Below are 13,024 nucleotides of genomic sequence, written 5' to 3'. Positions count from 1 at the left end.
CCTGACCAGGCTTCTGCACCAGTCCCAGGTGGCTCAGCTCCAGGGAGACAGGTGGGGCCCCACAGATGGTGGGAAACAGAGACTGCCCAAGGGGCTGATAGGAGCTGGCGGGTGGAGCCAGGGAGCGGAGAGGAGCCCTTGGCTGGCCGGACAAGAGGAGAAAGTGGAGGGGGGGAAGCAAGTGGGTCTCGGGTCCCAGTGCAAGCAGACCAGGCTGGGACCTCTTCCGAGCATGGGCCCGGCTTGACGGCACCACTGGCGCCACTGTAAACGCGGTACTGGCCCCAGGCGGTGGGGTTTCGTCTTCCTGCCCTGGGCCCCAGCGAGTCTAATGCCAGCGCCCCCCAAGCAGGCCCTGGACGCTGACTTCTCCCGGCCCTGCGTCTCCCCTCTTCCCATTCGGGGGAGGCGGGAACCTCCGGGCGGGCGAAGCCCTCGAACGAAGCCCCAACATTTGCCGGCGTGATGCCGCGCTTGGATCTCTCTTCGCCCGAGCTGCGGCTGGGACCCCAGGGGGAACCACTGCCCTTTGCCCCCGATTGCTCTCCACGGCCGGGGGGCGACAGAGCCCGGGGGGCAGCTGCAGGGTGGGATGGCCCAGGCGTCTCCAGGAATTGAAGATTCGTGGCTCATGAAAGATCCCGTCGTGTGGGGAAAGCTCCACGCACTGGGCGCCTGCCTGGCTGGCAGCTCTGTTCCCGGGGTTGGGGAGCCTGGGGGCGGGCCCCCGCCCCCCCCTTGGCTGTCCCCACTAGAGGGCCCTGCTGATTGCACGGGCTGCTGCGTTTCTTCCTTGCACTCGCTGCTACCTCCGGGGGTTGAGTTTCCTGGGCGAGACGGATGCAGCTGCAGTTCCGGGAGCCAGCCGGGGGTTGAGCCGCTGCTGACCTGGGGGAGAGACCGGGATCCAAGCCCCCTCCGCGCCCAGCCCTGGGGGCAGGGCACTTTCTCCGGGGGCTGGAACCGGCCCCGGGCTCTGCCCGCACCAGCCCCTGAGCCGGAGCCTGCAGGTGATGGGGAGACCTGGGGGGGAAGCGCTGGGGCCGGGCAGGAAAGGGGGGGGAGCAAACCCGCCCAGGAATCAGAGGCCAAATCTCCCAGGCAGAGGGGGAAGGAGACGGGGGTGGGGGAAGAGACAGAAAGGGAGAGGCGGAGTCAGAAAGGGGGCAAGAGGTTCCCAGCCCCGCCCACCAAATCTGCCCCAATCCATTGGCATTAGGGTGACCAGATGTCCTGATTTTATAGGAACAGTCCCAATTTTGGGGTCTTTTTCTTATATAGGCTCCTATTCCCCCCATCCCCATCCCGATTTTTCACATTTGCTCTCTGGTCACCCTAATTGGCATCACCCTGGGCAGACGTGACTTTCCTGGGGACAAGCTGTGGTGCTGAGAGAGGAAAAGCCAGTTCCTGCCCCCAGCCCAATCCGGGGGAGAGGACGTGCCGTTTTGGGGGGGGACAATGTCAGGGAAAATCCCCCCCCAACAGCCCCTTTGATTGGGCCTTTTCCTAGCGTTCAGCTCGGAGACACTGTTCCTTGGCATGGGGTCCCCCTTGGGTTTAGTCCTGCTGGGAGGGGCCAAGTCTGCGCGGGAAGAAAGAGACCCGGCGTTGTCGGTGTTGGGGTCCTAAAAACATCCAGCAAGGAACAGACTAGGAACTGCCAGGCTGAGCCAGAGCAGGGGCCTTTATGGCGGCGTCAGCCACTCCAGAAAACCGCCTAGCGCAGTGGGTTCTCGACCCTTTCCTTCATTTGCAGACCCCTACAAAATTTAGAATGCAGGTGTGGATCCCTTTGGAAATCTTAGACATAGTCTGCAGACCCCAAGGGGTCTGCGGAGCACAGGTTGAGAACCAGTGGCCTATGGTAACAACAACCTTTCGTGGACTCCTTAAACATAGTCTGTTAAGCCCCAGGGATCTCCGGACCACCAGCTGATAGCTACTGGCTAGCAGACAATGGTGGATTCAGGTCCCTCCCTAACCCTCCTAGCCAGGGGTTAGTGTAAGTCCTGAAGGATTCAGAGTTCGAACCCTTCCCAACCATCGGCTTATGTCGGTCATCCTTCCACGTTGTATAAAAATGCACATATCATATTACAAGGATTGAAGTCTGGACGGCTGGATCTGACAGCATAAACCTAAAGACCCAATTTCTGTAGCTCATAATCTGTGGCGGACACTGTGAAGCTAGTAAGGGGGATGAAGCAAAATCACCTATTAGCCTGCAATATACACTGTTTGAGGCAGCCACTAGAGGGAGACAGAAACCCCACCTCGTGTTCTCCTGGGTTAGACATCCCAGGGCCGGAGGATGGGAACAGAGTGGTTCCAAAACAATTTCCAAGAGAACGTTTTCCCACCAGAAAATGCCATTTTGTCGACATCAAAACACTTCTGCAAAAATTTCATTTCGGAAGGACTGAATTTTTCCCCAAGTTTATTTTGCTTTCTGTTCTAAGTACAATAGACCATACCATTTTAAAGAGCCAAAATCCAAATGAAACATTGCAGTTTTATTGAAATAAAACATTCTGGTTGCCCCGACAGAGGGCAGTTTTTGTTGTTTTTTTTAACAGGACCTTTGGACATTTTTCTCCTTGCGGAATGAAAGCCAATTTCAAAATTCCTAGGAACGGAAATTCTGGTGGCTATCCAGCTTGAGTTGGGATGGAGCCCTAGTCCCCCTCAAAAACTGGAGAATTGCTGATTTCAGGAACTACCATCAGATTCCAGAGCAGAGGAGTCAGACCCCCACCCTGAGCTGGTGGGATTTTTCAGGGAGCAGCTGGTACTGAATGGGGGGGTGCTTTTTTTCCCCAGGAGCTGGTGGCTTTCCATGAGGAGTCTGCGCCTCTCTACAGGGTGCAGCGGGCTGGCGGAGAGCCCTCTGCAGGGACGCCATGCAGGAGAATTATGAGACGCTGATATCTCTGGGTAAGGATTCACTCTCCCTCACTTAGTGGTTTGTCTGATAGGCCTGAAGGAACGTGAGGGCCTTGGATTTTTGCAGGGAGAAGATCAGCCCCTAGAGATCTCATGAGAGACAGAGACCGTTTTCCACACCACACACCCCTTTTCTCCCTGAGGGACATTCAGAAACAGCCAAGTTGCTAACCTCCCTAGAGACTTCAGTGAGGGCAGAAGGGCTGTAGGTACATGTCCTTCACAGTGGCTAGTAAATTTGCACCTCTGGCTAGCAAATATCTGCTCAGTTTTTCCCAGACTTGCCTCCTTACAGATTTCCCCTTGTCTCTGCACCTGGAGAATCCATGCCAGAGATCTTTCCCCTGCGGCGTTCTTTTAGAGTGTGTCTACACTGCGCATTCAGCCTGGGCTCTGACTCTGGTTTCAGCCCAAGCCCCTCTTCTGTCTGCACACAAATCATTCTGACTCGGGTTGGTGAGCCCTCAGGACTTAGATGGGTGAGAAGCCGAGTCCTGCTGTGGCTCAGGTCCAAGCCCTGTCGTTTTGCAGTGTGGACACAGCTCAAGCCGCAGACCCGAGTGCAGTGTGGACGCGTTGCCCTGGCTGTAAGACCTGGGGCTAGCAGTTATAAGCCCAGATTTACAATGCAGTGCAGACGCTCACGCGCGGACTTGGAAACACCCTGTTCACAAGACAGAATCCAGATTGACAGTGTAATGGAGACATGCCGTGAGCTCTTGCTGTTTGAGCAAGTCTGGTGCAGTGGTGAGGGTCTTCACATCGGGTGGGGGAGACCAGCCTTCGATTCCCTGTTCTGCCACAGACTGCGTGTGCGTGACCTTGGATAAATCACTTAGGGAACAGCTACACGGCCAATGACAGCCCCCCCCCCCCCAACCTGAACGTCTGCATGGCTGTTTTCAGCGCTGGAGTGGAGTCTGTCAGCCCGGGCTCTGGGACTCAGTGCCGCAGACTGCCGCTTGCTGTGTAGACACACCCTTAGTGTTTCTGGGCCTCAGGTTCTGGTCTGTAACATGGGGATAACAGCTCTGCCTTTATTTAGGGCCCTACCAAATTCACGTGTCACGGACCATGAAATCTGGCCTTTGGTGTGCTTTTACTGTATACTCTAGAGTAAAAGTATACAAAAGTACACAACGTTTCTCAAACTGGGGGTCTCAACCCAAAAGGAAGTCGAAAACTATCCTGGGGGGGGGGGGTCACAGTATTGCCACCCTTACTTCTGTGCTGCTGCTGGTGGCAGCACTGCCTTCAGAGTTGGGCACTCGGCCAGCAGAAGTGAGGGTGGCAATGCTGTGACACCCTTACAATAGGTTTGTGACCCCCTTTTGGGTTGGGACCCCGAGTTTGAGAAACGCTGAGCCTTAAGGGATTTGCTTGTTTAGATTTTGCCGTTTTTAAATACCTGTCCATGTTTTGTTACAGCACTGTGAAATTAAACATTTAAATATCTGAAACCGTGACAGTCAAGATTTTGAAAATGCTATGAAATTTACGAAAATGGACCGTGAATTTGGCAGGGCTCTACCGAGATAGAGGACAATATGTTAGAGACAGGATTCGACTGCTGTTGGTGAATGCCGGGAAACATCAATTCCATCACACATGCACAAAGCAAGGAAAAACTATTTCATAAGAACGTATGACCGGCCATATTGGGTCAGACCAAAGGTCCATCTAGCCCAGTGTCCTGTCCTCTGACAGTGGCCAATGCCAGGTGCCTCAGAGGGAATGAACAGAACAGGGAATCATCAAGTGATCCATCCCCTGTTACCCATTTCCAGCTTCTGGCAAACAGAGTATTTCCAGTGATAAGTGTCAAAATTCATGGCTGGACAAAGCAAGGAAAATGCTGCTGGAGAATTTAGTAGAGTTTCATTTAAGGCAATTTACTTCGTAAATTCCTAGCCCAGACAGGACCACTGTATCCATTTTGTCTGACCTCCTGGCTAATACAGGCCAGAGAACTGACCAAAATAATTCCTAGAATGAGATCTGATGGGAGGTTGACCATTTCTGTGTTAACCATTATAAAGCTTTAACTTTCTGAATCGCACTGTCTACTGCAGGGGTAGGCAACCTATGACACGGGTGCCGAAGGTGGCATGCAAGCTGATTTTCAGCAGCACCCACACTGCCTGGGTTCTGGCCACCAGCCAGGGGACCTCTGCATTTTAATTTAATTTTAAAAGATTCTTAAACATTTTAAAAACCTTATTTACTTTACATACAACAATAGTTTAGTTTTATATTATAGACTTACAGAAAGAGACCTTCTAAAAATGTTAAAATGTATTACTGGCGTGTGAAACCTTAAATTAGAGTGAATGAATGAAGACTTGGCACACCACTTCTGAAAGGTTGCGGACCCCTAATCTACTGTCATTAGAGAATTATTGTCAGGAGTCGCCCTTCATGATTTCCCACAACCGTGAGCACTGAAATTGATGTTGATTTTAAAAAAAGCTTAAAAATAAACATGGATGTTCTCCATCCAAATGAGACCGAAATAAAAATTGAATTCTCCCAAAGCCTAATTAGATACTCAGATACCGTGGCAATAGGGAGTCCTGTAAGAGAGATCTGAAGTCAATGGAAAGCCAACAGTTATGGAGCAGACCTTGCACTGTTGATCTGTCCTCTTTCGCCTTGCGCTGCTTTTGCTAAGCGAGGGAGAGCTGGGCTGGTGGTTGTCCCAGGCAAGACCGTCCCGGCCTGCGGTGCATCTAATCGCCGTCTCATCCGTTTCTTGTTAGCAGAAGAGATGGCCATCAGCATGCCGCGGATCACCGCGATGGCTGAATCCCACCGCAGGGAGCTGGTGTCAGGTAAGTCCCTGTGAGTTGGAGGTGACGAGAGATTTGCAAAAGCCGTTAGTGACCCGGAGGGGGGGAGGGGGCTATTTGAGCTACCTCTCAAGACCTGGAAGCCCCGAGCAGAGGTGGATTAAATGTTTTGGAGGAACCTTTTTGTGGACGAAAACTACAGCAGCAGCGAACCCGAAGCGTTGTGTGAATTGGTGCCTGTTGCAGTCGAATAAAACTCTAAAAAAAAGTTCTGGAAAATTGAAGCGTTTCAACCTCTTCTCAAATGAAACAGTTCAATTTTCCACTTCGAGAGCACATTTTGTTCAAAAGTCTTCTTTTCTTTAAGTGAACCAACGAGCCAGGAAAAACCATTCCAGAATGGTCAAAATCCAAACACAACGGTTGGTGTTTTGTCAGAAGGAAATGTTGCGTCCGGCCCCAAATGAATGGGTATTTTACCTTTTTGATTTCCCTACATTTTTTAAAAAAAAAAGGAAATCATTTTTGGTTCCACCCGAAACAATGTTCCCCCCCTCTTCAATTTCTTTGGAACGGCTGGTGAACCAAAACATCTTTACTCACCCAGCCACCCTGTGCCCACCCAGGTCCCTCTAAGGGATGCCAGCTTGTGGTTGTCCCAGAAATAGAATGACCAGTGGTTCTTGCTACTTGAAGCCAACAGGATTTTGTACTTGATCTGTTGGCTGAGGGGCTTCCATGGGGAAAGCATTCGCCCAGCTGAATAATTCAGGCTGGAATTTCCAAAACACCCTGATGGATTTCTGTGTCCAGATCCCGCGGGATTTGGGCCCACAATGATAATCCACCACCTTGGGCTTTGAAAGGGAGTTAGGGGAAAGATACTGGGTTTGTCTTTCTGATCTGTCTACCTAGGACGGGGTGAAATGCATGTCGTGGAGACGATCCAGCCCTTTTTTAATCACGGACCATGTGCTGGAGTCAATCCATGTCTCTCCCTGTGTGTCTGTGCAGCGCCTGGCACAAGAGGGTCCTGATCTCAGCCGGGGCAGGGACTGTCTCTCCCTGTGTGTCTGTGCCGCGTCTGGCACAACAGGGTCCTGATCTCAGCTGGGGCAGGGACTGTCTCTCCCTGTGTGTCTGTGCAGCGCCCAGCACAGTGGGGCCCTGATCTCAGTTACAACCTCTATGTGCTACTGTAAAACAATCAACCCAGCCTGATTAGTATCCCATCAACACTTAATCTGTCCTCTTCTCTCCTCCTGCCAGCGGGATTTCCGATTTCTAAGCCTGACCTGCTCTCCTGGATGGAACGAGGGGAAGAACCATGGGTCCCAGATCTCCAGGCCTCTGAGGACAGGGAGATCTCGAGAAGCAGCAGCCCAGGTGAGCAGGAGTAAAGCCCAGGAGAAAACCATATATGAGTGAAATATTTAGACTGTGAGCTTTTAGGGGCAGAGATTGTCTCTCGCTGTGTGTCTGTGCAGCGCCTAGCACAACGGGGCCCTGATCTCAGCTGGGGCAGGGACTGTCTCTCCCTGTGTGTCTGTGCAGCACCCGGCGCAATGGGGCCCTGATCTCAGCTGGAGCAGGGCCTGTCTCTCCCTGTGTGTCTGTGCAGCGCCCGGCACAACGGGGCCCTGATGTCTCTCAGTTTCTCTTGCACCCCCAGTACAGGGAATGATGACGATTCCTTTCATACTCTTAGGTTTAGCATCATTTCACCCCCGGTACAACGTGCTGCAGTGGGGAGACCCTCCTCCCTCATGACTCACATCTGGATTCTCTTTCCCTGCAGGCGAAGGGTCAGCGAGTGAAGAGGAGGAGGAGGAGGAAGACGAAGAGGAGGAAGAGGAAGAGGAGGAGCAGCCACCGGGATCTCCTGGGAAAACAGAGCTGCAGGAGACATCACCAGACAAAGAGGAGGTGGAGAATCCCAGCGCAGGGCCGGATGGGAAACTGCAGAGCTCGGAAGGGAAGAATGAGGACAAACCTGCAGGCCAGACAGGAGGCCTCAAGCAGCCGCCGGCGCCTGCGGGGGTGGACAAGGCATTCCGCTGCGCCGAATGCGGGAAGACCTTCAGCCAGCGCTCCAACCTGATCCGGCATCAGCGCCTCCACGCCACCGACAAGCCCCACAAGTGCCCTGAATGCGAGAAGAGCTTTGGCGAGTCGGCGGCGCTGGTCCGGCACCAGAAGTCCCATGCAGCCGGGAAGCCCTTCCAGTGTGGGGACTGCGGGAAGGGCTTCAACTGGAGCTCCCACCTGGAGCGGCACCGGCGCATCCACACTGGCGAGCGGCCCTATGAGTGCGGGGACTGCGGGAAAGGTTTCAGCGTCAGCTCCCACCTGGAGCGGCACCGGCGCGTCCACACCGGCGAGCGGCCCTACAAGTGCGAGGAGTGCGGCAAGTGCTTCACCGTCAGCTCCACCCTGACCCAGCACCGCCGGGTCCACGCTGCTGACAAGCCCCACCGGTGCCAGGACTGCGGCAAAGCTTTCGGGCTGGGCGCTGCCCTCCTGGCCCACCAGCGGAAGCACCGGGGGGAAAAACCTTTCCAGTGCCCCGAGTGCGGCAAAGCCTTTGGCTTCACCTCCCACCTGGAGCGGCACCGTCGCGTCCACACTGGAGAGCGGCCCTTCCAGTGCGACGACTGTGGGAAGAGCTTCAGCCGCAGCTCCCACCTCTACCGGCACCGGCGCGTCCACACTGGGGAGAAGCCACGGAAATGCGCCGACTGCGGGAAGAGCTACCACCTCAGCGCCGCCACCGTGGCCCAGCTCCAGGCCACACCTGCCGGCAGCGCAAGAGATCCCACCAAGTGTGCCGACTGCGGCCGCCGGCGCATACCACCACCAGCTGCCATACCGGAGCCTGCCCCGGCACCTTCGGGCTGCACGGATAAGCCCCACAAGTGCCCCGAGTGCGGGAAGGGCTTCGGACAGAGCTCCTCGCTGGTAAAGCACCAGCGGATTCATACCGGCGAGCGGCCCTTCCAGTGCGGTGAGTGCGGCAAATGCTTCGGCTGGTGCTCGGCCCTCATCAAGCACCGGCGCATCCACACCGGGGAGCGGCCGTACCGCTGCGACGAGTGCGGGAAGGCCTTCAGCGTCAGCTCCCACCTGGACCGGCACCAGCGCGTCCACGCCGGTGACAAGCCGCACCGCTGCCCCGAGTGCGGGAAGGGCTACGGCGAGCCAGCAGCGCTGGCCAAGCACCAGAAATCCCACGCCGCCGGGAAGCCCTTCCAGTGCGGGGACTGCGGGAAAGGCTTTGCTTGGAGCTCCCACCTGGAGCGGCACCGGCGCATCCACACCGGCGAGCGGCCCTACGAGTGTGGAGACTGCGGGAAAGGCTTCAGTGTCAGCTCCCACCTGGAGCGGCACCGGCGCGTCCACACCGGCGAGCGGCCCTACAAATGCGACGAGTGCGGCAAAGCCTTTGCCGTCAGCTCCACCCTGGCCCAGCACCAGCGGGTCCATTCCGGTGGCCGGCCCCACCGCTGCAAGGACTGCGGGAAGCGGTTCGCAGCGGGGGCCCAGCTGCTGGCCCACCAGCGGGCCCACCGGGGCGAAAAGCCCTACCCCTGCGGTGTCTGCGGCAAGAGCTTTGGCTTCATCTCCCATCTGGAGCGGCACCGGCGTGTCCACACGGGCGAGAAGCCGTACAAGTGCCCCGACTGTGGCAAGGCCTTCAGCCGCAGCTCCCATCGCAACCGCCACCAGCGGGCCCACGCCGCCGCCGCCACCCAACACCGGCCCTTTAAGGGAGGGGGCGGGGCTGAGGCAGAGACAGACTCCACCCCCTCTGGCCCGGCCAAACCACAGAGAGGTCCTGCCGCCGCCGCCGCCGAGGCTGCCCTCTCTCTCCTGCCAACCTGGTGGGGGGAAGGGGAGAGGAGGAGCAGCCAGGCCCCGGCCTGGGCGGAGGATGCCACAGCAGCAGCCGTGCCCTTCCCCCACACTGCCGGGGGGCTGCGGGGATGGGGCATGAAAACCTTCCCTGCCTCGGACATGGCTCCCACCCCGTGGCGGCTGGGGGATGGTAGCTCAGGCTGGGCATCCGCCCTGCCCCAGGAGGCCTGGCCCCAGCTGCCACCCACTTCCTAACCAGCCTCCCATCCTTCTCTGGAGCTGTTTACTGGGGCCAGTGGCCCCCTGCCCCCTTCCCAGAATGGGGGACAGGCAGCAGGCCCTCCTCTCTAGACTGGCAGGGTGGGGACAGACAGTGGGTGCTCCTGGCAGCTGTCGGGCGCTAACCCAGCCACCCCACCTGGCAGGGATATGTCCTGACCAACGAGAGGTGGTCTCCCGCCATGCACGCACGCACCCATTCCCTATCCCAGAGCCACCACTGGCCTGAAGATGTGTCACCCCCGAGAGCACCAGGCTCACCCCCGGATCCCACACCCGAGGGGGAAGGGAACCAGAGGGGAGGAGGTCACTTGAGTATTGGGGAGATATGGGGGGGATGAGAATTATCAGGGGAGGGGGGCGAATTAAGCACCTGGAGCACAAAGGAGGAAGTGAGGACGAGGTGCTGGGAGGGGGCTGGATTGAGTGCTGGGGGGGTAGAGTTGCCACTCATCTGGTTTTCACCCAGACAGTCTGGGTTTTGGCTTGTGTCCGGGTGCCATTTGACAAGCCCTGATGTCCATTTTTTTAATGGGAGAAAGAGGAAGAGGCGGAGCAGGGATGTGAGGCCTCAAGGAAAAAGGTGGTGAAGGGGGCGTGGCCTCAAGGAAAGAGGCAGAGAAGGGGGCAGGACCTCAGGGGAAGAGGCGGATAAGGGGGCGGGGCCTTGGAGAAGAGGCAGAGAAGGGGCGGGGCCTTCAGGAAGAAGCAGTGGATGGGGCAGGGCCTTGGGGAAGAGGCAGTGAATGGGATGGGGCCTTGGGGGAATGGGGCGTGGCCTTGGGGGAAGAGACAGAGAAGGGGCGGGGCCTTGAGGAAACAGAGCAAGAGATGGGGCTTCAGGGCTCTGGTTACCAGCCATTAGAAAGGCGGCCAACCTATCTGGGGGGCTGGCAGAGGTGGGAACCTGTGTTTGGGAAACTGGGTGGGGATGGCTGATGGGTGCAGGGGGGTGCAGGCAATCGGGCTGCTGGCAGGGCTGAGAAGACTCTGCCTCTGACTGAGCATTGTGGGAAGGAAGAATCTCATCTCCACACTCACTTGAGCATCACATTCACATTGCTCCTCTGGGTGTCACATTTATACCATTCCCCATCAACCAGCCCTCACCCCCCCAACCTGAATGCCACTTTTATATGATTCCCCAACAGCCTCCCAGCCTGAATGGTACATTTATACTGTTCCCCAATAGCCCCCGGTTGTGTCACATTTGTACTGTTAGGCAAGTGATCATTCACATTTCTGATTCAGGGATGTTTCACAGGAGACTCCAGGATTTTTGCCAAGACCAACACTGACAGTCGAGCATGGGAGGCAGAGACCCCCACGGGGGAAGGAAGCGAGACCCCGATCCCATTAGCAACATGAGATCGTCAGGAGTGAAAGGAGGAGGCGGGGGAGGCTGAATCTGGGACACGGCCAGGTTTGGTCTTGGGAAGCCATGTCTGAGAACTTGCTGCACGGAAGAGAAGACAGAAGTATCTGGGGTGGCAGGTGCCGATCCCTGTGGCTACAAATGATGCTGCAGAAGAGGACAAAGAGGGCAAATCTGAGCTGAGAAGGAAGCCAGGAGAGATAATAGTCCAGGTCACATCAGAATCCAGGCCAATCCCCTCCACTGAAGCCACAGGCAGAAAAGCCTGACAGCCCAATCTGTCCACTGTCACACTCACCCCCACAGGTACACTAGCACCAAGAGGATAGAACTGGGATTGGAGACAGAGGCCCTGCTGGACCCTGCACCCTGCCTGGGAGATCGGCTGCCAGCAGAGGAGTTAACATTACAATATCCTATAACTGTAATAACTGATTCCTTACCTCCCATTAAACCCCGATTCTGGGATTTCCTGGGGCTGGGTCATTTGCTTTTAGAACTGGATTCATTTGTCTGTTTGTCTTGTCTGTTTGCTTGCTTGTAATTTCCTTTTAACTTAGGAAGGCTCTTTTTTGTTTGGGGTGACGGGACCTGGAATCAGCCATGGACTCTGATACCTTTCCCCTGTAAATGCAGCCACCTGGATCGGGATCTGTGCATTCGGGGTGGGTGGAAGGGTTCTTTCATTTTGTTTCTTGCTTTTCACTAGCTGTAATAAAGTAGCGCTTACATTTCCAACATTCCCAGAGTCCGGTGTCCTCTGTTCTGAAAAAAACATGAGTCACAATGGGCCTTAGATGGGGTGCAGGAGTCTCCCCAAAAGTCAAGACTTTATACTTAGATTGTAAACTCCTTGAGGCAGGACTGTCTGGCTTGTGTTTTGTATGGTGCCTGGCATAGCGGGGTTGTGATCTGTGACTGAGGTTCACAGGCACTATAATAATATAAATAATCAATGATAGTATTAATTTGATTTCAATTACAGAATGAGAAAAGTTTCATAAGGAAAAACAAATCCTCAACTCATTTGAGTAAAGGTTCTATTTTTTATCTCCTCTTGGACATTCTGAGGCCAGGGTTAAGATCGTTTTTCTTTTCTCCTCTTTGAGTTACTAAGGTCAGAGTTAATTTTTCTCCTGCTGAGGTCAGGGTTAAGGTGGCTTGCTAGTTTCAACATCCAATATGAGATATTTGATTTGAGTGACTCTGAGCCATGTGGATATTTCACTGTTTAGCTGCTTTTCTTTTCATCCTTCCATGCCGTTGTTTTAAATCGCTAGGTTTTAACTGGCTGCTGAGGTTTTTGTAACAGGAAGGAGCAACTTTAATTTGATGTTAACTCAGATTTTTAATTCCTGATGAGAATAAGATACCATCATAGGGTATCAAACTATGACATCAAGTATAGATGTGAGGTGTGTAAGTCTATACCTGTGTGTATTCCCCTACAAATAAATACAGATTCATAGCTTCTCTGGCCAGAAGGGACCATTGTGACAATCTAATCTGACCTCCCGTATACCACGGGCCAGAGTATTCTCCTAGAATAATTCCTAGAGCATATTTAGTAGAATAATTTAGGGGATTAATTTTGGGTAGCACACACTTCTTTTCTATCAATGCTCTCAGTAAACATGAAGCCACTCAGCAAGTAAGATTACCTGAATTTCCAGTAGGTTTGCTGGGTTGCAAGGCCGCCCGGGGGGTGGGGGAGCAAGTGGGGCGATTTGCCCCGCAGGGCCCCCATGAGAATATAGTATTCTAGAGTATTGCAACTTTT

At 54.7% G+C, this 13,024-nt stretch overlaps 1 protein-coding gene across 2 annotated transcripts; it reads left to right on the top strand.

The window, feature by feature from the left end:
• The first annotated feature begins 842 nt into the window (after positions 1 to 842).
• LOC116836567 (uncharacterized) lies at positions 843 to 11,984 on the top strand. 2 transcript variants are annotated; one of them, XM_075071575.1, is made up of 5 exons: positions 843 to 1,010; positions 2,824 to 2,937; positions 5,706 to 5,777; positions 7,005 to 7,121; positions 7,534 to 11,984. In XM_075071575.1, exons 2-5 carry the CDS (start codon positions 2,904 to 2,906, stop codon positions 9,843 to 9,845), a joined length of 2,535 nt encoding a protein of 844 aa, XP_074927676.1. In that variant the 5' UTR covers positions 843 to 1,010; positions 2,824 to 2,903; the 3' UTR covers positions 9,846 to 11,984. The 2 variants fall into 2 exon arrangements, with proteins under 2 accessions (XP_074927676.1, XP_074927677.1); XM_075071576.1 differs by having other exon boundaries at positions 5,709 to 5,777; positions 7,534 to 10,393.
• Positions 11,985 to 13,024: the final 1,040 nt, after the last annotated feature.

This window comes from Chelonoidis abingdonii, chromosome 12 (genome assembly GCF_003597395.2).
Source record: "Chelonoidis abingdonii isolate Lonesome George chromosome 12, CheloAbing_2.0, whole genome shotgun sequence".
Classification (NCBI taxonomy): Eukaryota; Metazoa; Chordata; order Testudines; family Testudinidae; genus Chelonoidis; species Chelonoidis abingdonii.
Note: the sequence above shows the minus strand (reverse complement) of the source record. Positions and strands in the feature narration are given on the sequence as shown.